At 41.3% G+C, this 25,053-nt stretch overlaps 6 protein-coding genes across 7 annotated transcripts in view; 3 read left to right on the forward strand and 3 right to left on the reverse strand.

The window, feature by feature from the left end:
* LOC108877937 (uncharacterized) overlaps positions 1-3,702 on the reverse strand; it is a 51,870-nt gene extending 48,168 nt beyond the window's left edge. Inside the window, exon 1 of the mRNA XM_018668193.2 lies at positions 3,575-3,702. The gene's annotated coding sequence lies outside the window, so the exon portion shown is untranslated. The remainder of the gene's footprint in view (positions 1-3,574) is intronic.
* The window catches only part of LOC108877942 (leucine-rich repeat-containing G-protein coupled receptor 6), a 37,715-nt gene extending 28,080 nt beyond the window's left edge, over positions 1-9,635 (forward strand). Inside the window, exons 7-18 of the mRNA XM_018668198.2 lie at positions 1,838-1,906; positions 2,376-2,447; positions 2,602-2,673; positions 3,133-3,201; positions 3,643-3,714; positions 4,016-4,081; positions 4,201-4,272; positions 4,732-4,803; positions 5,347-5,472; positions 6,331-6,485; positions 7,130-7,210; positions 7,338-9,635. Of these exons, the coding sequence (XP_018523714.1) occupies positions 1,838-1,906; positions 2,376-2,447; positions 2,602-2,673; positions 3,133-3,201; positions 3,643-3,714; positions 4,016-4,081; positions 4,201-4,272; positions 4,732-4,803; positions 5,347-5,472; positions 6,331-6,485; positions 7,130-7,210; positions 7,338-8,593 (2,182 nt within the window). The 3' untranslated portion in view covers positions 8,594-9,635. The remainder of the gene's footprint in view (positions 1-1,837; positions 1,907-2,375; positions 2,448-2,601; positions 2,674-3,132; positions 3,202-3,642; positions 3,715-4,015; positions 4,082-4,200; positions 4,273-4,731; positions 4,804-5,346; positions 5,473-6,330; positions 6,486-7,129; positions 7,211-7,337) is intronic.
* A 105-nt stretch (positions 9,636-9,740) lies between these two features.
* On the reverse strand, positions 9,741-12,282 carry ube2t (ubiquitin-conjugating enzyme E2T (putative)). Its single transcript, XM_018668200.2, has 7 exons — positions 12,137-12,282; positions 11,642-11,751; positions 11,311-11,380; positions 11,116-11,221; positions 10,887-10,985; positions 10,400-10,483; positions 9,741-10,059 (listed from the first exon to the last, which is right to left on the reverse strand). The coding sequence occupies exons 2-7, from the start codon at positions 11,748-11,750 to the stop codon at positions 9,943-9,945; spliced, it is 585 nt and encodes a 194-aa protein (XP_018523716.1). The 5' UTR covers position 11,751; positions 12,137-12,282; the 3' UTR covers positions 9,741-9,942.
* A 500-nt stretch (positions 12,283-12,782) lies between these two features.
* zgc:194242 (uncharacterized protein LOC100005854 homolog) lies at positions 12,783-14,980 on the reverse strand. 2 transcript variants are annotated; one of them, XM_018668088.2, is made up of 4 exons: positions 14,833-14,980; positions 13,851-14,107; positions 13,516-13,696; positions 12,783-13,305 (listed from the first exon to the last, which is right to left on the reverse strand). In XM_018668088.2, exons 2-4 carry the CDS (start codon positions 14,103-14,105, stop codon positions 13,109-13,111), a joined length of 633 nt encoding a protein of 210 aa, XP_018523604.1. In that variant the 5' UTR covers positions 14,106-14,107; positions 14,833-14,980; the 3' UTR covers positions 12,783-13,108. The 2 variants fall into 2 exon arrangements, with proteins under 2 accessions (XP_018523604.1, XP_050927227.1); XM_051071270.1 differs by having other exon boundaries at positions 14,828-14,882.
* A 254-nt stretch (positions 14,981-15,234) lies between these two features.
* etv7 (ETS variant transcription factor 7) lies at positions 15,235-20,202 on the forward strand. The gene is given in 10 exon segments (XM_018668080.2): positions 15,235-15,491; positions 15,742-15,889; positions 16,022-16,131; positions 16,133-16,187; positions 16,278-16,454; positions 18,166-18,273; positions 18,399-18,542; positions 18,925-19,067; positions 19,159-19,259; positions 19,345-20,202. Coding segments are annotated over 10 exon segments (1,209 nt in total). The 5' UTR covers positions 15,235-15,458; the 3' UTR covers positions 19,535-20,202.
* A 1,233-nt stretch (positions 20,203-21,435) lies between these two features.
* Positions 21,436-24,734, forward strand: pnpla1 (patatin-like phospholipase domain containing 1). The gene is made up of 9 exons (XM_018668081.2): positions 21,436-21,759; positions 21,838-22,070; positions 22,146-22,211; positions 22,296-22,508; positions 22,861-22,921; positions 23,039-23,290; positions 23,464-23,581; positions 23,821-23,943; positions 24,127-24,734. Exons 1-9 carry the CDS (start codon positions 21,552-21,554, stop codon positions 24,212-24,214), a joined length of 1,362 nt encoding a protein of 453 aa, XP_018523597.1. The 5' UTR covers positions 21,436-21,551; the 3' UTR covers positions 24,215-24,734.
* The last annotated feature ends 319 nt before the right edge of the window (positions 24,735-25,053 follow it).

The following is a 25,053-nucleotide window of genomic DNA, read 5'->3' on the forward strand; positions in this document are numbered from 1 at the left end:
TACAATCAAGAGCCATCAATTCATTCAAACTGTGTGTCTGACTATAGCCCTGCTTCTTTTGTGTGTGGAAGTGTTTGGTGTTACTTGGAACACCTGAAATTAATGTGTTTTTATAAATCATATGGCCCAAGTGTGCCAAAGAAAAATGAAGTGTAGCGCTAAATCGTAAAGTCATAATGATTAATGTCCTGGTAATTTCAGCAGGTGCTTGAACGTCTCTCAAAACCACAACCAACAAATGAACGGCAGGAATGTGAAGATGAAAAGTTCCCCTTTGATTACCTTGAAGTAACATCAACAGATTGCTCTGTGTTTTGTAAAAGTAATTGCTAAGCAGCGCTGAGGTCAAATATGGCTCAGCGTGGCTACGGGAAAGTTGTTTGAGAGTACGTGCCGTAGCTTCGATAACTAGTTCCTAACCACACACCGATGTGGAAACCGCAGAAAACTGACACAGTCTTATGAAAGAGGTGGAGAGAGAAAGTGAGAGAAATTGAGACAGCCGCAACTGTGTCTCCTGGAGAATTCATGGTGGTCCGATGAAAACACCGTTTCTGGCACGCCGCTTAACAACCTGTTGAAGTGTAAAAAACTATGCGTTCCTTTTTATGAGCATGTGTGTGGGCACATGCATGTGTGTGCAGATAAGCACGGTACTCCTGCCTGTGCACTCACAAGTGTACGGCCAGCTCAACACTCAACTTAAAAGCCATTATGCATGCTGGGGAAATGTGAAGGAACGGTCTGGGGAGCCATGGTTAAGGGGATGAAGGGAAACCAGAGAATGAGAAAAAGAGGGATGGGAGCTCCCTAGACCAGAATAGTGTGTGTTAAAGTGTTTGGGCCGTCAGCGGTGGGGAGAGACAGATGATTCAGCGGGATAAGATGACAGGTGTCATTGACGTGGGGATTGCGTTGGCATGAGGGGTTAATCTCTCACAGCGGCCTCGCTTATGAGAAATACGAGAGACCATCTGCATCACCAGCACCCTCCCCAATTCCTAGCATGTATTATAAAATCATTACTATGAAGGGCCGTCCAGAGGACTACTGGAAAACACAGCAGCGTATGCAAACAAGGCAGTGCAGACCCAGACAGACTAACATTTCACAACATCCACTGAAAAACACACATACCTATCAGTGCTTCATCAAAGCATTTTTCGCTACTTTGAAAGAATAAAAACAAATCCAGCTGGGTATGACCTAGCACTTTTAGATATCCTTTGACCTGGATGACTGAGAATCTTCAAAGATAGTGCACACACTGCAGATGCAACCATTCCCAGGCATGTGTCTTAATATAGCAAAGCACATACGTGCACATTACAAAGATCTCCCATGCACATAAGCACATCTACAGTACATGCTCATGCACGGACAAGAAATACAGTAAACCCCTTTTCCTGCCACCTGCATATGAACTGTGTCAACTATAGCAGTGGTTGTTTTGATTCGGTGTTTCCCGGGAAACTAATCAGAGACAGACCTATATAATCAGGTCAGAGCAGCAAAGGTCAAGGGTCACGTTCAAACTTCACACTCTACAGCTGTCTGCCTGTCAGAGTGGAGAGGAAATGGCTACACATACATGTGCAATCAAGAATCAAGAATTCTTTATTGTCATTATGCACCACATAATGAAATTTTGTTCGGTAGCTTTCGGCATAAGAAAAAGACAGACAAAGACATCAGACACACTTTCTCACACACAGAATATCACATATGGATGAATTATGATTTCCATTGCAGGGGATATGAAACCACCATCATGCCTTGGGCTTGATGTTTCAATATATTTAATCATGACTGTTTTCTTTTTTTGTTTCTCTCTCAGGGATTTAAACTACAATGATCTGCAGGAGTTCCCTGTGGCCATCAGGACATTGAGCAAACTTCAGGAACTGTGAGTACACACACGCACAGACATACACGAAAACACACCTGCCTGACATGACTATCGTGGTTGCGTTATCCCAAGTAATCCCGTTAAGTGATTTTAATGTGGCACTCGGATACGATCTCTCTCGCCCTAAGCAGGTGCTGGCTACACACCCACGCACCCGCTCGCCTGCACGTACACACACAGAGACGTACACGCACATACACACAAAGCCATGTTTTCCCTCAGCTTTCAGCAGATGTTCCACGGCGTGCATATGTGTCACAGATACAGCATATGTGTGCGTGTTTACATCTCATGTATCCAAAAATGTTTTTCAGCTGTGCAATGGCAGGTGCAACATGAGGACATATGACTTGCCTCTCACTCACAAACACACTCTGTCACTCCACCAAATACACACACATTTGCACACAAAATCAGAAACATATTGATAGACTGACTGACTAACAGTATGTTTTTATATTTGCAGGGGCTTCCATAACAACAATATCAAAGCCATCCCCGAGAAGGCCTTCGTGGGAAATCCTCAGCTTCAAACCATGTGAGCTTAATGCTTATCCTTAATGCTACATTGTGCACATATTAGATAAACACATAATTGCTATTTCATGTCAACATTATGTAAAACGCAACTCCTTCCAAAAAAACAAATTAATCTGAAAATGTCCAAAACATTTTTTCTCTCTCTCTTGCAGTCATTTCTATGAGAACCCAATCCAGTTCGTGGGAAAATCCGCTTTCCAGTTCTTACCTAAGCTGCACACACTGTAAGTATGCGGTCAGTAGAAACCATTCCAGTGAGTTAGCCCAAACACTGTTTAAATCATCCTCTGTCCCTTGCAGTGAGAGTTGAGTGGACATGTGTAATGGCCTACTGAATGATGTTGTGTTAGCGTATTGCTCTGCTGTGTGCTGATGTGGTAAGAAAGAGTGTGTTGTAAGAACATGTTGAATGGTGTGACTTATGATGTCTAGTGAGACAGCCAAAACAGCCTGTGTTGATGTTGGAGGAAAAGTTTGATGGCTGAAATGAGCTGTTAGACAAGGTCTGTGTGCACATGTGTGTGTGTGTGTGTGTGTGTGTGTGTGTGTGTGTGTGTGTGTGTGTGTGTGTGTGTGTGTGTGTGTGTGTGCGCGACTGAGAGAGAGAGTGAAAGAGAGGGAGAGAGAGACAGAAAGAAAATGAAAAGAGTTTTCTGACAATTTTTCTCCCCGTTTGACTGCAGTTCCCTTAACGGAGCAACCCAGATTCGAGAGTTTCCCGATCTGAAAGGAACCACCAGCCTGGAAATTTTGTGAGTGTCTCCTTTATCCCCCCCTACACACACCACCAACGCCACACACATGCGTAGTATTATTTCATCAAGTCGAGCTTCGCCACATACAACAACAAAGAATGCGTGAAGACACTGAGGTTGAGGGCAGAGATGCAATACTCAGAGTTCACATCCATGAAGGAAGAAGAGTGACGAGAGATAACAAGAGGGAGAGAGACACACAGAGAAAGCCAAGAGAAAAGAAAATGATTAAATATGTGTTTTTTAGGATTCTAGGAGAGACAGGGAAAGGAGACTCAGAAAAGGGATAGGGAGGGGTAGGCTAGTTATGCCAGCCAGTGACAGGTTTGGCGAACCTTTACAGCTCCCTGTCTGACCAAGTTAGACTCACACAACTGGGGGATCCTTTCGCTTGCTTGCACTTCAACAATGATCAGAGGATTCTCTCTTTCTCTACAGGACGCTGACTCGGGCTGGTCTCTCAGCTCTCCCTCTGGATCTATGTGAGCAGCTGCCTCGCCTCAGAGTGCTGTAAGTACATACACACAATTGAAAAGGGGTGGGGCGGTGGGGGGGTGGGGTGAGAGGTACAAAACTGATACACAAAACCCAACTGTGGAGAGCTGTGCCCCCAAGCAACCATTCGTACAGTCACTTTGCTATGAAATACAATCACTGCCTCCCCTCCAAAAAAATAATTGTCCTGCTATATCGCCTTGCTCACAGAGCCGACTGTTCACCCAAATAATCCTGTCACCCCCATAATTTCCCACACTATAAATCCACAGCTGGTCAATGTGTTTATGTGTGTGTTCTTTGTGTATTGTTGTAGGGAGCTGTCTTACAACCAGATAGAGGATCTGCCCAGTTTTTACCACTGCTCAGCACTGCAAGAGATGTGAGTAGTTCAACCTCCGACAGAAATGCACACACATATGCATTAAAATCAATATTTTTATTCGGTTTCCTCAACATTCTACATTACTTATTTATGCTTATATGTATTATTCTCAATAGAGGGCTTCAGCATAACCAAATCAGGAGGATAGAGTCAAGCACCTTCCAGCAGCTCACCTCTCTCAGAGCACTGTAAGTCAGCTCTAGTTGTAATTGTACATTTTCTCCAACATGTCATGAATTATTCTCTTGGAAATGCATTGTCTAGGCCAGTGGTTCCCAACATGAGGGTCAACACCCCACCAAGGGGTTACAACATACATCTTTGGTTTTATCACATGATCAACACAACAGGACACAACAAACACAAATCATAATTCTGCTACACAAAATTATTCTTCAGGACTAGAATAAGTATCTGGAATGAAACAATCCGTGGAGGAGAGTCACTATACTGTGATGAGTAGAGCGTCAGGTAGATGCTGATTTATTTTAGGGGGTCATAAGCCAAAAAAGGTTGGGAAGCACTGGTCAAAATAAAACTACAATATATACTTATGACTCGTTACTGTCATCTAGTGGTGATCAAAATACAACAGCCAATGTGTATTTTCAGTCCATCTGGGTTTACTTTCTTTTTTTTTAAATCAGAGATCTGAGCTGGAATATGATCGAGTGGATTCACCCAGATGCCTTTGCTTCACTTCACTCTTTGATCAAACTGTGAGTAAATACAGATACATATCAGTCACTAAGTCTCTTCGCCCTTTCATCTGGTCCTAAAGCAGTGTCACTCTTTCCCTTAGAAGGCATGCTAAATGTGTGTATCTTTAATTAAAGTTAAGCTGTATGTAAGAGCCTTGGCGCTACACAAACACCCCATACTTAACTGTGTGTACCACACAAAACATGTTGTCTTTGGCTGAGTCTACAGAGAACACTGATATGCATTTAATGTTTGAAAAACCCCTCTGTGTGGCCAGGAGACTCATCTCAGGTCATGCCAATACAAACTGCTTTAGTGTGCAAAGATTGGTTTAGTATGCCTAGCTAAACAAGCAGACACACTACATCTGACAGGAAATGTTATGTGGGGGGAATCTGATATAGAACCTTGTCTGAACAGTTAAATACCTAAGAGACAAGGCCTTTTTATTACCAAGGATGACCCTTGGCTATATATGAATAAAAACACATTGAACATGAACACTGGCTTGGCCTGATCTGACACCCACCCTCTTCTGTTTCTTTCTCTATTCATCCCAGGGACCTGACAGAGAACCGTCTCAGCTCAGTCCCTGTTGCAGGTTTGGGGGGTCTCACCCATCTGAAGCTGAGGGGAAACACTGATTTATATGAGGCCTTCAGTCCTGATCACTTTCCCCGTATGAGGTAATATAAACGCACACCATCATGCACCATCATTCTTTCTTACAGAGTGCATTCTGCAACATGAACTTTGCATTTTGGTTTCTCACTCACCAGAAACTTATTTAAGATGATAACTCACCCAGGTGTGTGTCCTGTGGCTGTAAGGAACAATGCATCCCTTCCCATCCCTTCAATTATCCTTCCTCTCACAACTTTCTATTAATATCTTCAATTTACCAAAAGCAGCCAAGGTTGACAATGAACTAATTGCCCTGTATCCCTGCAAGCCATTCCTGAACTGAACTTTAACAATGAGGAAGAATTTGTAGGCAGCAAGTTAATTCTTGTTACATAGATCCCTGAAGGCCTGGAAAGGTGCAGTGAAGTAAAACTTGAGAGTGAGTTTGAAAGACATAGGAGATGGCAAGTGATCAAGTGGCAATGTCTGCATTACTATAGAACATCATCCAAAACAGAACTCCTGGCAAAGAGCCATTGCAAAAAAAAAAAAAACAACAGTACAAACAGCGTACAACCATGCACGCCAGACACTTGATCTAGACTTAAGAAAAGTAAATGTTTTTCCTACATTTTCCCTACAAATGATGGGTAATTTTATTCGATTGTCTGTAGGTACTTAAAGATTAGGTTCACAACTACATGTCTAAAAACAATATCCCTAAGCCCAGATGTACATCAAAGGTTTTTCTTGATGTCATCACTACTTCTGTTTGCAAGGGCCACTTGCGAGATATCCATTCCTAATGTGCCACCAGTGTAAGTGATGGGGGACCAAATCTGGGCAATGTTGTGTATCGTGTTGTGGCTTTGTTTTTCCTTTATCCTAATGTCAAAACTGTTTCTATCTGTTTGTTACAGGGTGATAGAGATGCCTTATGCCTACCAGTGCTGTGTATATGGTTCCTGTGATAGCTATAAGCCAGCCAGTCAGTGGGACACAGAGCAAAGCAACACTGATGAGGACCTACACAAGAGAACTGTGGCCATGTACCCTATCCATGCTGACACACACTGTAAGAAAGCACACCCTTACAGTATCTGTGTGAGAACATAATATTAGACACCTGGCACACACCCGCAATGAGGGGTAAAGTAATAGCTGGAAATCTGAGCCCCATATGTCTGCTCACTGCTGAATTATTGACACAAGCCCGTTTGAAACATGTCAGAGCCTCGCTGAAACCACAGCTACCTGGCAGCACACGCTCTTACTCTTGCGTGTTGACCCCTCCGTGCATTCCTGTGGGAGGCATAAAATATAAACACCAATAAACCAAAATTAAGTTGAAATTAAAACCATTAAACCTACACCATTAAAGCTGAAAATAAACAATTGCTGGGTGAACCAAAAGGCAACAATAACAAAAGATGATTAACCCGTAACATATCACTGATTAAAATTTATTCACCTATAATTGTTAGGAAAACAGTCATTATAATCATATTTCATGCAAGTGCCAATTATCTTCTAGAATTTTTTTTCTGTCAGTGCAAAAGAATGTTAGATCAGACCTCCCATAGTAAGCCTCTACAGCCAGTGCCACACACAATCTGTACATGCACATATGGAGTATACACATGCAGAATAAGCCAGCAGATAACCTCACACAAGCTAAAACAGACTCCGGTTTTTGACTCTAACAATTCTTTATTCCAGATGACCCTGACCTGGAAGAGTTCCAACTGGAGATAGAAGAATCCAAACTACAGACAAGTGTCCAATGCACACCCTCGCCAGGTAAGTCAAGTTACACCTTCAGTGGCGTGAGCAAGCTGTTATAAACTGGCTTGCAGATTGTTTTATCAAATCAAATCAAATCGTTCACAGTTTGTGGATCTAGAGCTGATGATTTGTATGTTTGCAGGTCCTTTCCGTCCCTGTGACTCGCTGTTGGGCAGCTGGCTGGTTCGCGTGGGCTTGTGGTCCATCTCCCTAGTGTCTCTGCTGGGGAACTCTCTCCTGCTCCTGTCCCTCTTCGGCTCGCCTGGCTACCTGTCGCCGCTCCGCTTCACTGTGGCCTGCATGGGTGCTTCCAATCTGCTGACAGGTGTGTGCACATGCACCCTAACCCTTGTGGATGCTCTTACCCTGGGAGAGTTTGGCCACCATGGTGCCCGCTGGGAGGGGGGACCTGGCTGCCAGGCAACAGGATGGGTCTGGGTGTTTGCATCTGAGGCGAGTGTGTTGCTGCTGACTCTTGCAGCCGTGCAGTGTGGCGTGAGTGTGACGTGCGCCCGGGCATATGGGAAGTCCCCGTCCCTGGGAAATGTGCGCACATGTGCACTTTTCTGCCTCACTCTTTCCCTCACCCTTGCCTCTCTCCCACTGGTAGGAGTTGGAGAATATGGGTCCTCACCTTTCTGCCTTCCCTCACCCCTGCCACCCCCATCCTCCCGGCTGCCATCCTCCCTGGGCTTCCCCTTGGCGCTCATTATGATGAACACTTTGTGCTTGCTTATAGTCACAGGTTCATACATCCGCCTTTACTGGGAGTTACTTAGGGGTGAGTGCGAGGGCTTGTGGGACTGTGCCATGATCAAACATGTTGCCTGGCTGATATTCACCAATGGCCTCCTCTATGTGCCTGTAGCTTTCCTCTCCCTTTGCTCCCTCTTGGGTCTGCTTTCTCTGGGGGAGGAGGTGCTTAAATCAGTTCTCCTGCTTCTCCAGCCCCTGCCTGCCTGCCTCAATCCCCTCCTCTTCCTCCTATTCACACGAGACCACTCCCAGTTTTTCTTCTGGACTCGCCCCAAAGTGCGTCCCCAGCTACGCCGGGACCGCACCCTGGACTCGCTGGTTTCTGTGGCGACAGAGAAGAGCTCTTGCTCTGACTCGTCGGCACAGGCATCACTCGCCGATGCTGATGCTCTGTACAGCGGGGGGTCCTCCCTCCAATCCCGACTGGATCCAGTCCGATTTTCCCACTGCTCTTCTACTTCCTCTGTTCCTCTCATCCCTTGCCAGATACCCACTCCCACTGCCAGAGATAGAGACAGAGCAACAGAACGAGGAAGCCCGAACGACGAAGAATATCTGAGGAGTTTGGATGAAGATGTGATTCATGGCAATTGCCCTCGGTATCACTCAACCATGACTCCCTCTCTCACCTCTCATCCATGAGCCTCCAAGCTAGCTGTCTGAATGGCTGGGACACTATGGACATACAAGGACCATAATCGAGCAGCAGCAGCAAAACCAGCTCTGGGTTATCAATCCTCAAGAACCTCAGAATCAGTCCACACAGAGACTGTAGAGAACTCTAGAAATGTCTATGAGAACACAACAAAGTGCCTCTGCAAATGGAGAGTGCAACTAAAAGTTCCCTTCACAATAAAGACAATTAAAGGAAAAACCACAACACAGCATGACTGTTAAAATAAAGGACAATTTCTCAGCAGACCGTCTCAGTCATGGACTGAAATGATAGAGAAAACTCAAATAAAAGCTGTTGACCACATGGAAAAACTAAGCATCAGACAAATCAATAGCCAGGGGGAATTTAGGTAGAACCAGTAGAATTTTAAGTGTAAATGTTTTTACTGAAATGTGATCATGAGACATGCAACTTAGAGGTTACAGATTGCTTGGTTATATTTTAAGTGGAGTTATCTTATTTGTCTTTTTTTTAATATAAGTTCTATCCTATTGCTAAGGTCTGTTTCAAATAAAGGGATTCATCGTCAAACACACCAGGACATTATACCAGAGCATGTAAGCTAATATTTTTCGCTCACAGAAATGTTTTTGTCCGATATATTCCTCAGCAATTGTGTAACAATGGTTATTTTTTATGTGGCAGAAAAATGCAACAGGAGACCGGATCGCACATACAGTTTTACATGGTTTACATGATTTTATCTTAAATATGCAACTCATACAGACTGAATGGGATATAGCTATCTTTCCACAGACATTAGAGTAGGCTAGCAATATGTACATACAATGTAACTACCTCTGAACTAGCATGGTATTGACTCACTACAGCCTTATGATGTTTGTTTCCCTTTTTATATGATAAACAGCAAATATATAATTTTATATGTTAAGAAATAAATCCTTAGTTTGTAAAAAAAAAAAACCTTGTCTTGCTATTTAGGATGTACATACTTTGTATACAACTGGTAAGCATATGTTCGAATAAAATTATTATCTTCATACTGTATATACATGAACCACTCTGCTTATGCAACTATTCTAAAACACACCCCAACACTACATAAGAAGTTGTGGTCTTCTGTGTAATTTGTTAATAAAATTAAATGATCAATTAGTGCTTAAAATAAAATTTAATATCACAGAACAAAAATAAACATATACATACAAACATAGACACATAAATCTGTAGATATTTTTAAATTGGGAAGAGGAATGCATGCACAGAAAACTGCTAAATGAAAAGCTAAATTCACTCTTACATCACTCTTTAGTAGCCATGACATGTAGACATGTGTATAATTGCAAGGTGAAAACTACAAACAGGTTTTCTTTGCTGGCTCCTCTGCCTCCTGCTGTTCAGTGAGAGACTCTCTTTTGCGGGATGAAGATTTCTGATCTGGAGTGTTTTCTTTGTTACCTTCCATGACTCCCTGAATAAAGACAGACTATTTTACAAACTATTTCAGACAATAACAGCATTACCTATCTATGATTCATCCCAAAACTTAAAAGTATCAAATATGGAGGTCACAGCTGAATTTAGATCAAACAGGCTGCATCACTTTGTTGCAAATGAATATTAAATTAACAGCTTATATTAAGGGAGCACAGCACCACCTTGTGGATAAAATAAGCCACTACATACATCAATAATAATGCAACACACTAAGATTACTGCAGCCTAACTGTAAGGTCAGTACAAAAAGAAATTAAAAAGCTACAAGAGGAAAATTGTTCTATAACTGTCACCTACAAACCAGAGTGACTTACCGTATTCCTCTGTACAGCATGTTCCTGTGTCCACTTCCTCGCCTTCTCCATGAACAGCTGTTTGTTGTATTTGAACTCTGACGACTGCATTCAAAAAATGTGAGCGTCTCTTTACAGAAATGTACGGTGAGGTTACATAATCGTTCACTGTATGACTTAAATGCCTTTTACCGCAAGTTTAATACAGCAAGAGGTGAAATTTTTTCGACAAGGGCGAGAGGTGTTGTTCTGGCATTTAGAAAACCTCAGACTTCTAATAAGAAGTCATACTGAAAACCGCATTCAGTTCTTTTCAAGTACACATTATTTAGTTCTCAGCCATTCTAATGTCCCAAAAATGTTTTTGATAAAACTCTACTGTCACATATCAATATTGGTATTACACTATTGACATGCAAAAATTAAACTACCATATTGTGATTGCATATCAAAGTTATGCTACTTTAAGAAATAGTATACGTGTGGTTAAAGATTACTTGTGACTCACTATATCTGCCATTAGAGGGTCATCTGGATTGGGCTCAGCCATGAGCAGCTGAATGGAGGAGAGGACTGCGGAGATGTTTAGGGATGGCTTCCAAGCACCCTGAATAAAATAAAGAGAAGGAAACATTAGATCAAACACATGTATATCCTAATTTCTTTTACAGCAGACCAACAAAACCAGATAATAGACATTAAAGATATATCATTTGTTTTGTGAAATCTTTAACAACCTTGGGAGGGAGTTTGAGAGCATCGTGACAGATACGTCCTGAGTTGTCAATGTTTGGATGGTAGATAGGGGTCAAGAAGCGCATTTTGGGAGGCTCAAATGGGTACCTACAGGAGGAAAACAGCAGGTAAATCCAACAGCAGTCCTGTGGTGGAGACTACTTCTTCATTAATGTTAAACCTCTAAGAAAATTTACCTTTCTGGGATCTTGATCTCCAAAGAGAAGAGTCCACCTTCATAAGGAGTCCCTGTTCCACCTACGATCTCTGTAAATTAGGGGAAGGGAAAAAACAACTTATCTTCAGGTAGACAAAACAGATCTTCAGCTGCATTAGTTTTAGCAAGATGTACCCAATAATTATGTGGTAACACACATTATTTTTAAGTATCCGTGTCGTGCCAGATGGAGTAGATTGACTCACAGACGAAATATCATGTCACTGACTTGAAAAGGTTCATATTACAGACATAAACAGTGTCTTCGGTAGATTCATATTCAGTGACAGTACTTTATATTCAGTACGTACGTGCCCGGAGGTCGTCTACCTGCTCATCCGTCTGCCAGCATGTTATTCCGGGAGGTGGCTCGGTGCTTAGCATCTGAAGTTCACGCTTCAAACGGGATGTCCTCTGCATCCTGCAAAGCGGAAATTGAGTTTTAGATACATGTAACTGTATCTATTAAAAAGGAGATGAATGCTGTACACGTCTTTGTATTAATTAAGCTAGGTTAGATTGGACAAATTCATTTGAACCAGACGAGGAGTGTTTCTTAACACGCTCAATGGCAGTGCGTTTAGCAAGTTAACATTACCCCTGCGTGTTTACATTTACCGATTAGCCTGCCTAGTTTTGCGTCAATTAACCAGCTGCCTTCTTAAAAACCATCTGTTATGAGCCTAACTAGCGTTGAGGAAACATGTCAGTACATGTTCTGAAGTCCGATAACCACACCAACGCTAACATAACATCTTGTTTACATTTTTTTATAAAAATTAAATCGCATTCGCTCCCGCGTTTACCTTCTGGTTGTTGTCCAGTTAACAGCTATTTAGCTTAAACTAACTTTCAACTAAACGATGTGACTTCTGTTTTAGTTTTCCCTCTCTTGGTTTACGTCATCAGCAGCGCCACCGGCGCGTTCTTCTTCTTCTGTTTTAATGTCAACACATCCGCCTCCTCCGCGCCCCCTACCGTCGAATACATGTAACAACAGCATGTCATGGCATGTATCACAGTAATACAAATGCAGAGTTTTGTAGTTTTGTAGATTCACCTTTATGTACAGCATACATAATGCATGTCATTTGACATTTTTCCACTTATATATAGTGTGTCTACTGTGTACCATGTGTTTATTTTACCATGTAGATCAAGCATGTTGGCACAACATTTTCCCTCAAGATGAGTAGGTTCTGATCTGATCTAATCTTAGTCCATAGTTTTTACTTTAGTGTCAGCAGCATTATTTGATACCATTAGAGGCAGATGCCTTAGTCAACCAGAGCTTGTCAAACAGGACTAAACAAAGTTTTGTGTCTTTCAGCAGAATTGTATTGTGAAGATATAATCAAATGTTATGTTACTTTTTAGTGTTATACATTTTTGATTTGTTTTTTAAGAAGAGTTTGGTTTCATGTAACAGACACACAACAGTAAGAGTGTTAATTGCTTTGAACATTAGTTTAATTATTGAGTTTGCAAATATTTCCTTCGTTGTGGTTCATATTGATATAAGAAAATATTCTTAATATTTCAACCATATCAATAGAATATACTGTATTTATGACTGCAGCATAGTGTAATTCTACTCCAAGTCCTCTCTGTATCAAGGAAATATTCCACCAAGTATTTAGGTGATACAGCTCTGATCATTATTTGTTTATCATTATGATAAATCACAGTTTTTCAATCTTGAAAAGGTACAGCATCAAAAAACAATTAACTCATACAAAACCTCACAATCACAAAAGTGAGGTAGAATGCACATAGTATCACTTTAAGGCAGTTGCATAGATAGCCTGAAAAGTAACGTTTTCAAGCTGTTTGTCCTCAATTCTGACATCAGTAAAGCCAGATTCTCTCAGCGCGGCCATATAGGCCTCCGGGCGCCAGTTCTCCCCTGGCATCACTCGCTTTGCTGCCATAGCAGCCACATTGGACAGCCTCAGTGTGGTCACCATCAGGCCTCCTGCGTGGGTTCAAGAGTGAGAAAAATAATTACATTTGTGCATACAAGCATTACTAAGTGTGAGTGCTAAGCAGTACTGAGCAGTGATAGATCAGAAAGTCAAAACTAGAGGTAAGGTAGTAAATTGCCAGACTGTTTGAGACAGGTTTTAATTTGAATGATGAACATGCTTTGAAAAGTCTGTCTCACTGCCATGTCATGATATCCTACCTGGTTTCATTACTCGGTGTATCTCTGAAGCTCCCTTCCTGAGGTCAGGCCAGAAGTAGTAGCAGTTACAGTGAAAGACTTTGTCCACAGTGCTGTTGTCTAGAGGCATTGCTGCTACATCACAGTGGTGTAGTGTCACTTTCCCACTTGCCACAAGATCCTTCACTCGCTCACTCGCCATCTGTAAGAAAAAAGTAAGAGAAATATTCCACTATTCAAAAAGTGTGTAATCTCAAATTTTCAAATACAATATCGTCCCAGAAAGAGAAAAGCTATATTTTCTTAGTTTTTTATGACTTTTTTAGCCAGTGGTTTCTTCAGAATTCATACATAACCTGATGCATGTACTCTGAGTAATCCACCCCTATGAGATGGCCTGTGGGTTCTGTTAGCAGTTTGGCTGCTGACTGCAGACCCAGACCCGGGCCGTGACCCAGTTCCAGCACCGTGTCTCCAGGTTGGATTCCACACAGCTGCACGGCGTTCTCCTCAAGGACCTGGTTGCGCACTGTGAGCAACTTACTGACCAGCCACCCTCCTACTGAACGTGTCGGGCGGCCCAGCTGTTTCCCCAACTTTTCAGCCCACATCACTGCAGAGATGAGACATGACACAACACAAATAAGACACGGTCATCCCATGTTTTACAAATCCAGACTACTTTAGTCCAGACTAAATATATATTTCCAATTCAAAATCTAATCGAAATTTAGATTTTTCCGTCAGATTTTCAAGGATAATATTGACACCAATACTTCACTGTCAACCTCTACACCAGGGGATCAAGGAATGGGTGCATTATCATAACGGTTTTGATAAACTGAGTTGGCTGAAACCTTTTATACTGGTTTTTGTGTAATTGGACTTTACTTACTGCAACATCTTACATAAAGTTAATGTTTGATCTGCTGTATAACCAGATGAATACAAGCTGATAGGTAAGCTGATGCATATTAATATCATCTGCATTGTTATAATAAGTATTAATAGTATTATAATTATGCCCTTTATAATCATTTATCAGACTTCATTATGCTGTTCAGTATAAATGTTTGCATTGGATCATACTGCGGTCCCTGGGGTTTCAACACTTAAACCTACACTAAACCATAGGTATAGACGTACACAATGAGCATTAGGTAACGTACTTGGCCAAGTCTTCTCTCCAGTAAGAGAGATTTGACCCATGCATGCTCAAAAGTAATGGTGCATTGTCGCACTGCCGTAAAGTACAGTAAACTCAATTTCCCATCAAAATGGCTTCAATATTGTTAATGCGTTCCTCATCAACGCTTCTTCCCTGGATTCGCACCTTACCGTTTACCGTGTTCGTGCGCTTCTACCAGCAGCTGGTCTGTTTACTCTTCCTGTATGTGAGAGGAGGAGGAGGAGGAGGAGCTGTGCTAACGCGCACGCGCCGCTCTGCGCTGTGGTTACTTCTCACACTCCAGTAGTTTATGATCACTCACTTCTTTCAATTTTCACTTATGTTCTCCCACAACAGCTCTTCATTCAGATATTCAGTGCACTTAAATGTGGAAAAAAAAACACCACAACTGATTTCACTCATACTTTATTATATTAGATAATTTATACAATATCCCATATTGAATATGCTGCTGGATATCGCACTCTAATCAAGGGCAGTCAAATCTTTTTGGAAATGTCCTCCGCCGTCGCTTCCTCCAATCAGCCTATTTTGCGCACACCCCCTGCAAGGATTGTGTTTCTTTCGTTTTCATTTCCCGGAAGGGTCGAATGTGAAAATAGTAAAGAGTTTTATCTCTTCGTGACTTTTTTTTTTTCAATCTTCATTTAAAATGGAGTTCGGGGATGATTAACCTGAAGTTTATGTCATTTTCTGAACGATTTTTATGTCTGCTCACAAGGAAATTATCCTATTTTTTCCCCGCTGTACAGTCGAATAGATAAAGGGCATTTCAATGGAGAACGCTTCCCCGTCACCTTTGGTCAAGGTAAGTTAAGGTCTCAGGCGCAAACAGTTTACTAATGTGCTGTCTTAAACAAACAAACAACCAGGGAGCATCAACTGCATTTATTTACATTGAGTGCCTTGGAACTGTAGGACGTGGCCAACTTCTACCTTTAGTGAAAACACGCCCTTTGTAAAATGTTTTAAAATTCTGCTCAGTGCTGCTGTTTTTATACTGCCACTGGTAAGTGAGTGTTTGTGTAAAAATGGGCATGTGTGTACATGTTTTGCAGCAAGAAAACAGAGCTAACAGTCCTTCATCCATAATGCATGGAAGGCAAGTCAGCATTCCTCCCAGTGTGCATCACTCCCCCCCTAACCAGCTTCCTATGGTCAGTGCTTCCACTCAGGAAGACCTGTGGCATCTACCTGGGCGACTGCGTAAGTCAAAGTCTCTTAAGTGTTTGAAACATGCTTTGTTTACCTGGGAGATACTGCTCCAAAATAACATGCAATTACTGCAGCACCCTCTGCCAGCGCAAACATCACCATATTTATTTATTTATTTATTAGGCATAAATCCATCTCTGTGGGACAAAGAGGATGTTGCTCACTGGCTCCACTGGGCTCAGAAGGAGTACTCACTGCGCCGACCGGAGAAGGGGCGCTTTGAGATGAATGGCCAGAGCCCTGTGCCTGCTCACCAAGGAAGACTTCAGACGCCGCTGCCCCAGCTCAGGTAGGAATGAGTGTGCATGCAAGAAAGAGAGTAGCACGCTGACTGATTTTTGTGCCTGTGTTTTCACATGTGCTCCCTCATTTCCTGTAGGTGATGTTCTGTATGAGATCCTTCAGTGTGTGAAGCAGCAAAGGAGGAGTGTTGTCTGTGAGCCTCAAGACACGTCTCCCTCCCCGGCAAATGGACACAGCCAGAGTCCAGTCAGCTGCCAGGTCCCCACTCACAGCGTCCAAGAGCAACAGGCTCCTGCAGCCAGTGACACCCAAGGTCAGTAGTTTCAGCAGAGTTTGTAGTTTAGAATTGAAAGTGGCAAATGTTGTGGCATATTTAACATCATCATCTTGTAGTTGTTTCCATCTGGGTGCAGAATAACAGCTGAAAGCAGCTTTACAAGCCGACCACTTCCTAAACATCCAAGAGACCTGCAGGGTTTATATTCTTCAAACAGATGAGAAATGTATAGTTTGATCCAAGGTTGTTAAGTGATTCATTAACCAACCGCAATGCTTTAAAATCTGCTCTATAAATGACTGGAGGCCAGTGTAGTGCCAGTGCCAGTGATGTGTTCAGTTCTCCTGGTTCCTGTTAGAACAATGACAGCAGTGCTCTGAATGTGCTGCAAGGTCTTTTTTTTTAGAAGACCAAATAAGGGAATGTTAACAGTAGTTCATCTTTCTGGAAGATATGAATGAGTAGCTCTCAATATACTTAAACACAGACATACACTAGATATCAAACTAAACAAATGTAATCAAATCTAAACATATAGCTATTGTATACAGGCAAGATGTGGAGAACAAACTATCTATGTACTCTTCACATTGGATTATTTTGTACTGTATGCACAGGATAGTTGTCCAGAGAGTTGGGCAGTTCAAAGAGCACGCACACACACACACAAACACATAAATACACGTCCATACACAAATGATTGCTCAAAAAAAAAAAGCAAGTAAACTCCATCTAAGCCTCAATACCGGCACGAGATTGATAGTCAGCAAGTACCTTAAGGGAAAGTGGAAAAGAACTTTGCTGAGTTTTCAAGTGAGCTTGAAACCGTTAAGTGGTAAACAGGTGTGGTCCATGCAGTCTGCCCGGGGGATTCAACTCAGCAGGTTAGGGACAGCGATGGGTTAGGGATGGGCGCTTGCATATCCAATCTCAAATTTCATATTAAATGGGTCAGTGGTGGCCTAAAGCTAAGAGCAGCAAGTTTGTGACTGGAGGGTCGCTGGTTCAAAGTAAAAAGGCAGCACTCATCTACCCCTATTCAACAGCACTGTTGTCAACAAGGTCCTTAATTCCAACTGCTCCAGTTGGGGTGGTTGCACTGGGCAGAATGAGGGTGTGAATGAGTATAACTGTGATCAGTGAAATAAAGGTCAAAAAATATAACTTGTTTATCCTGGTTAGACTGTGGCTGCAAATACTTCCTCATCAGGTACATGTGCAAACACATCATGCAGGAATTCATGCTGTTTCCTGCATTTGTTTTACTGCACTTGTGAGGACTTAAGGACAGCTGCAACTTCAGAATTTCCCTATAAAGTTAAACTAAATAAGAAAGTGCTGGCACCTCAAAACTGTGCATAAATACAGTACTTGTGTAAAAATACTTAGTTACTTTCCACTGGTGAGGACATTTTACCCCTCAGTGGACAAATACAAACATACACATTCCTCCTTTCACCTTACAAAAAAAAGGTGCTTTCCATTATAAGAAGCAGGAGTGCCAGTGGGCGTGTTGTGGTTACCTGGAAACCAGTGATCTTATAACTCCAGAGTCCAGAGCAATGACTTTGTTCTATGTACCGTGTTCAAGTAATAAAATGGCCTCCATGTGTTAAACATTGCTTTATTAAACACGTTAATGTAGAATCTTCAAGAAGCTGGAAAATCACTTTTGCTTTCAGTTTAGCTCTTTCTCACAGTTCCTCATATGGCTCTCTCACAGTTTCCCTCTTTTTCACCAATGCAGTGTCGATAGCTGTCGTAAGCACTGTGAGCAGCCAGCCAGAGCCCAAGTCACCTCTCAGAGATCGCCGCTTGATCTTTTACACTCACTCAGCTCCCCTCACACACATTAGTGAGTATAACAAACAACTATACCACAAATATAGTGGCCCACGGGTGTGATTATTTACTCTGCTGTCTGATTTTCCATCCCTCTCTCTTTGTTGCTCTCTGTATCTTCCTTTCTCTCTCTCTTAGATGGGTCAGCAGCTGTCTCTGCATTGCCCTGCAGTCAAGTTAAGTGTCCTCCCCAAACAGAGAGCATCAACCAGGAGCCTCTCAATCTGTCCAGCCGAGAGAAGCCAAGGAGCCTGCTGCACAAAGCCAATGGCCGCATCCCAGGTACTGTTAAGCTAATTTTATAACAGCTGTGCTACAGTGTTCACTTGGAACATATACAAAAATGAATGTATTTTGTCCTAAGAGAAGGTGCACTGAGTTTGACTTCTGTTCTGGCCTTCTGTGTTTTTTTAAACTGCATCAAGCCATTTGTGACCACTAGGGGGTAGAAAAACCTCACTGACTTCTTTGGATCAGATTTTAGACATTAAACATCCATAATAGGTTGCCTAAGTGTTTTATTGTATTTGAAAATAATAAAAATAAATCCCTTTCATAATGGATTCTTAATAAAGGTTTATATGCCAATAATTTATTGCAGTTCTGTATGTTTTGGTAATGTGCCTGTAATCCTAAACTTTATTGTTGTTTTAATCATTGCCAGAGTGCAGGCTTCTGTGGGACTATGTGTATCAGCTACTGTGTGATGACCGTTACCAGGAATACATTCGATGGGAAGACCGGGACAGCCTGGTGTTCAGGGTGGTGGACCCCAATGGACTGGCACGTCTCTGGGGAAACCACAAGGTGAGCATGCACAGGCCTGTTAGTTTAATCTTACAGGAAGAAGTAGTTATAAGGTGTCATGCAAGCCCCTTTTATTAATTTTTTTGTACAGAACCGAGACAATATGACGTATGAGAAAATGTCCCGTGCTTTGCGGCACTACTACAAGCTCAACATCATCAAAAAGGAGCGAGGACAGAAACTCCTCTTCAGGTCTCAGTCCCTTTCTCTTCCTCATTCACTGTCTATTTTGCTTATGCTTATTCATTGTTAATGCCTTCTATTTGGCTCCCCCCAGGTTTCTGAGACTCCCACAGGACATCAGGAAACCAGAGGCTGACCCTGCAGAGTCCCCAGAACACACTCCACCTCCGAACGGGGACTTTCCAGACAGCCCTCTGACACACGAGTTCAGTGAGGACCATTTTGAGGTTTCCCCAGATCGCACTTCTCCACAGCCCCCTCCAACCGGTGCTCCTGTGAGATAGAAATAAAACGGCTTTAGATGTGCCAAATACAACAACACATTACAAATTATTAACAGAAGAGACAAGGAAGTGTGGTGTATTTATCTTGTAGTTTAAAAAGCTTAAAAAAATAACCCAGGCATGTACAGGTTTAACAAAATGCACTATTAGGTGTCAGGTTTTTTTGCACTGTGAGATTGCTTTTCAATTTGCTGTGAATCAATGTATGCATTACTGTGATCAGAATGAACACTAATATTAAAGGATGAGGAATGTGAAAGAAATCACAAGAATGTTCAACCAACCAAATAATCATCAGAACTTAAATTTCCCAGGCTTGCTCAACATAATTGCTATACAAATAACGCACTTCTTTTCATATACTATGTAAGTCTTGCAGGTAAGTGGTAGAAATGATTGTGAAACTGTGCCAGTTTCTTTGCAGATTGTTCTTAGACAGGATGAGGCAGGAGCGATTTATTGGTGTTTACACCAAAGTATTTGTGTGCTATTTGAAAGCCAGTTTTTACAAGCAGTTGTTTCACAATAGTGTATGCCTTGTCAACCTGAAGATGAGGTATTTGTTTGTGTTATACTTTGTAGAGTTAAATTAAATTGGTATTGCCTATAGGCTGCTTGCCACTGTTTTTTCCTGCTTTGTAAAATAAATATTTTGTATGTCATAGAAACAGAGTGCGGACAATTGTACCTTCTTTCTTTCTTTCTTTTTTGTATATCTTTGCAGACTTTGCATAGACATCATCAATTGGTATCTCTCTCACCACCCAAAATTGCTAAAAAACATTTAGGTATAAAGTTTATTTGAACTGGGCAATAATTAAATTATTGAATTACTTAGAACATATATTGTACGATTAATTCCTTGTTTAGATGAAAATTACGGGAAGGGAATTTTGGCATCTTTGTGGTGCAGAGAGATCCCAGGCTGGCTTTTGGGGCACAGACTACCAAAAAGAAAATAAAGACAGGTCAATACTGAACAAAACCCTTATTAATGCAGGTTCAAGTTTTTGGCTAAATGTATCACAGTTCATATGAGGAAAACATACAGGTATTCACAGTACTCCTCCTTGCTTAAAACCCTCATCAAAGCTGGCATCTGTACCCGCAGGGGGTGCTGTGTTGACATGGTAATCAGTGACCTCCTCCAAGAGGACAGAAATTAGGACACTGCACAATTACTTTACCTCAAATGAAACCAATGACTACTTTCATGGAAAATGCTGTGTCTTATTAAAATAGGAGAGAGATATATGTTTTGTCTCAGAAAAAAAGTAGTTAAGGTAAAGTTGTTTTAAGAAGATAACCCAGAAGACTCACATTCAAATACTGATGTTTGTTTCCTTATTTAGATAATAGATCAAATAAATAAATAAAAAATCTGTATTAAAAAAAATCTTAAAAAAGGTGCAGTTGAAGACTTAAGAAACTTTTCCTAAGTTAATAACTGTTGAAACTGATAACATTCAAAAGTATATCTGTCACATATGTGTCATATTTTCAGTGTAACACAATAATGTATTACTATTGTGCTGTAGTTGTCCTTACGGAAACTGTTACTGGGAAATCATGAAAAGGGTTTTTCTTGGAGTTCGTACTAAAAGTAAGGCTTGTAAAAGTCAGCTTTAGATGATTTGTACTTTTGTTTATTTGTACTTTTCCTTCATTAGTTCTGCACATCCCAAAAATCTGGAGCTTTTTGTTTATTTAGTGGTGTCACATGGAAGCCAGACTCGGATAAGCAAACCAAAAACATGTCAGCTTTTAGACAAGAAACAGACAAGAAGTCATTGTCTGTTGTATGCTATATCACATGAGCATAACCAATACAGTATGTCTAATTGGGATTTCTTTAAAAAAAACTGACACCATCGCCCACTTGTCAGTGGATAAGTCATCTCAGCCTGCTTTAACTCAGTCTTCTTTCTAAAGAAAGAAACATTTTTGCCACAGCACAACAGCTTTTCACCATCTACAGCTGAAAAATTTAAGACACAAAATTTAAAAGCCTTAGAACATGGCTCCGGGAGTTCCCGTTTGTAATTATGGTGAAGCTCCTCCATCCATCTCCTTCTCTGGATCTGGCTTCATGGCCACCTACCAGTTAGGGGTTGCCCAGTGCTTCCTAACTTATACGCCCTGGATACTGCGCACAGCACCTTGTGTTCTCGGTGCATCTGCTGGATCTCTGGTAGCTGCTGCTGTGGTCTGTGAAATGAGCCTGAGTAAGTGACCTTTCCATTTCTTCTAAATCTACTTCTGTTCTGTTTATCATTTCTGACGCAAAGTTCTCTATTTTACAGTTACAATTAAGGATGAGATGCTGCATTTTGCCAAACAGATGAAGACTTTTACACTCGGGCCATTTAACCCTTCAATCAATGTGTTCCACTGGTTAGAACATATTCTATGCAAATATCTTCCTCCTGATGCACACCAACTGGCCAATGGTCGTCTTGCTGTGGCTATGACCCGCCTGATTGATGGAAAGCACATTGTGATGTCTGAGTTTCAGTCCAAAGACGATGTAGTGCAGGTGAGTTTTCACTACAAAACCACCTTGTTGATTCATCGGAACTTGACTCTTGTAATTGTTGTATCTTGTCCTCAGGCTCTGCTATGTAGCTGCTTTGTACCTGGGTACTGTGGAATGCTGCCTCCAACCTTCAAAGGAGAAGTGAGTATTTGATATCCTTCTCACAGACTCACTTGGAATACATTATTTAATCTGTATTATAACATATGTGATCTTATCTCACAGCATTATGTAGATGGGGGTTTCAGTGGGATGCAGCCTGTCATGCCTGTACCCTGCAGTCAGACCTTGACAGTGTCTCCGTTCTCTGGAGAGACTGACATCTGCCCCGCAGACACACCTTGCTTGTGGGACATGGTAGTGAGCGGAGCCACACTGAAGGGCAACATGGCAAACAGCTTCAGGATCATCAATGCTCTTTACCCCATGTCTTTAGAGGTCAGAACCATGTTGTATCTCACCCAATGTTAAACTCTCTATGTGTAGATTTTTGATCCCAGTTTTTTATGGCAATTTGATAGCTGCCTAGGTGGGCAGTGAAAAAGTTCTTTAACTTTTTTTGTGGCATAAGACAACTCTCTTGTGTTTGAGAATAACTGGAAATCCACTGAACAGTTCAGACTTTTTTCTTTGCAGATGATCTCATATTTTGTGTGCCTTCCTCTAACATCTGTTGATGAATCAGTGAGAATTGAGGGCAGTTGTCCAACAATAACGCTGTAAAAAAAAAGACTCTAAATGATCATTTAGTAACATTTGATAATTTGGGTGTTGTTTTCTCTCTCTTTAGACGTTGGAACAAGCCTACCACAGTGGCTACAAAGACGCCATTCATTTCCTCCTGCGCAATGGTGAGTTAAATGCGAGGGAAAATTGCAGAATTGAAAACACTTAATTTTTGTTACTTGCCCTACTCAATCTGACCCAGTTCCTCTTATTACTCTTTCACGCCTCTCCATTGTGTGCAGAGCTTGCACCATATTTGATGATACACGAAGTATCCCACTTAATCAACCATAACTGTAACCAATATAAAATGTGGAAGCACCTGGAGACAACCACCACAGAAGAGGAAGAGAAGATGAAGGTGGAAAAGGAGATGGCAACAATGACATCTTTTATAAGCAATGGACACATGCAGAGGGGCAACTCTACTGAGCATGAATGGACTGGAAAACAACCAACTCAAAAACCTCTCAGTTTTGACATGGTAAAGAATGGTATGGCTGGTGCGCGCACGCACACACACACACACACACACACCCACACACACTAGTCAGATGATTACGTTTACTACAACAGCTTGTTACCACTATGTCTAGTTCATTCAGAGGCTGAAGCAAAACATTCAGATTGTTACACTAACCTGCTTTTGTCAACATTTGTGTTTCAGTTCTGCTGGGCAATGTGGTGACTTATGTGAACATGTTTGGACTCCCTGTGAAAATCTTATCGTACATATTCTTTCCTCTCATGCTGTCGTTTTACATCTTACTTGAGAGCAGGCAGAGGTAAGAAATACAATGAAATTCAAAAAAATTATTTTTTCTTCCCTCAGATTTACAGGAACAGTTTGACATTTTTGGAGAAAAAAACACTATTTGCTGTCTTAGATGAGTTAGATGAGAAAATTGATACCACTCTAAATTTGACAGATTGAGCTTAGCATAAGTGAACAGTCATATAACACTTTCAGACAACAATAGAGGCATCCATATAACACTTACACTAACACTCCTGTCTCCCCCAGATTGGAGCTGCTGTTCAGGCAGACACCAGAGTTGCTTTTCTGGACTTGGCATGGCCTGAGACATTTTAGCATCTTCTTTTTCAACATATTTGTCTGTAGCCTCAAAAAGAACATTAAGGACAGGTAAGACAACACAGTATCCTGAATTAAATGATTATTCTGGAAATTGTATTTGATTCTTTCAGAATCACTATTTACCTATCATACTACTAATTTTAACTAAGATCACCTGTTTCATACTTATCTAAACCTGACTTGACTGACTCAGTTCGACAAATTTTGAATTTAATCACACCTGTGTTTCAGGGTTATGCCCATCATCTTGTTTTTTTGGTGGTTGAAAGTTCTGGCCCAATTTGAGGTTCTACAAGGGCAGATGCACCAAACAACTTGAGATTAGTCTTCCTTCTCTTCCCATTCAGATAATATCAAGAAGGGGAGTCTGAACAGACGGTTCGTCACTCCATCAAGGGAGTAGAAGAAATCTAAATAACATTACTTAGAGAGAAAGCCACTAACTTTTTTTTTTTTGCTCAGCAAGTACAAATGTAAACACTGTATTCTTTGTATATCTGGTCACATGTGTTTTGTGAAGTTAAGCTCTTCTTAGTCCATATTACCACTGAACAGAGCATGAAATTTGACTTTTGCTGTTATTTAAAGGGGGATTTATTTTATCTAAGCTTGTAAAAATGTTTCAGTTTGTTTCATATGTTTTAATTTGTATCAGTTATCAGTTAAGTGCAGGACATCCACTAAGTATATGAAGTAACCGAGCAGACTTCAAATTAACAAGTGATACCAGGCTTAACATGTGACAGAAATAAGGTAAACCAGTGTGTAGTCTGAGGGAGTCAAATGGGGAAAAGTCATGGGCTTACAAAAATCAGTTTCTTCCTGCTGAAAGTATGAATGCGAAATTGTATGGTACAGTTAGTCACAGTTAGTCTTCTCTCCAGAAGACCTAGCCTTGTTTGAAAACTTGGAAAGCTTGACTTGGGTACTGAATAATCACGTTCTCAGAAATCGTAGTTTCTCACTCTGACAACCATCATTACATAACATCCTGGGTATAACAATTTCATTTATGTAATACTATACTAATACAAAGATATAATCTCCTCCTTTATGTGTAACATACCAATTGAATGTTTTATAGCTTACTGATTTCTGTGTCACACATCAAAAATAGATGGCTTACTGGGTGTTAGTGGTTAATCAGCTGATGTGTGA

The sequence above is a fragment of the Lates calcarifer genome, linkage group LG6, assembly GCF_001640805.2.
Source record: "Lates calcarifer isolate ASB-BC8 linkage group LG6, TLL_Latcal_v3, whole genome shotgun sequence".
NCBI lineage: Eukaryota > Metazoa > Chordata > Actinopteri > Centropomidae > Lates > Lates calcarifer.

Coding starts and splice junctions, on each gene's coding strand:
- zgc:194242 (XM_018668088.2), bottom strand. CDS start 14,105: ATGTGGGCTGAAAAGTTGGGGAAACAGCTGGGCCGCCCGACACGTTCA. Junction 13,697..13,850: donor ACTCAGAGTACATGCATCAG/GTTATGTATGAA, acceptor TTTTTCTTACAG/ATGGCGAGTGAGCGAGTGAA. Junction 13,306..13,515: donor ACACCGAGTAATGAAACCAG/GTAGGATATCAT, acceptor GAACCCACGCAG/GAGGCCTGATGGTGACCACA.
- ube2t (XM_018668200.2), bottom strand. CDS start 11,750: ATGCAGAGGACATCCCGTTTGAAGCGTGAACTTCAGATGCTAAGCACC. Junction 11,222..11,310: donor GAGATCAAGATCCCAGAAAG/GTAAATTTTCTT, acceptor TTCCTCCTGTAG/GTACCCATTTGAGCCTCCCA. Junction 10,986..11,115: donor CTCTCAAACTCCCTCCCAAG/GTTGTTAAAGAT, acceptor TATTTTATTCAG/GGTGCTTGGAAGCCATCCCT.
- pnpla1 (XM_018668081.2), top strand. CDS start 21,552: ATGGCTCCGGGAGTTCCCGTTTGTAATTATGGTGAAGCTCCTCCATCC. Junction 22,071..22,145: donor CCAAAGACGATGTAGTGCAG/GTGAGTTTTCAC, acceptor TCTTGTCCTCAG/GCTCTGCTATGTAGCTGCTT. Junction 23,944..24,126: donor AAAAAGAACATTAAGGACAG/GTAAGACAACAC, acceptor CCTGTGTTTCAG/GGTTATGCCCATCATCTTGT.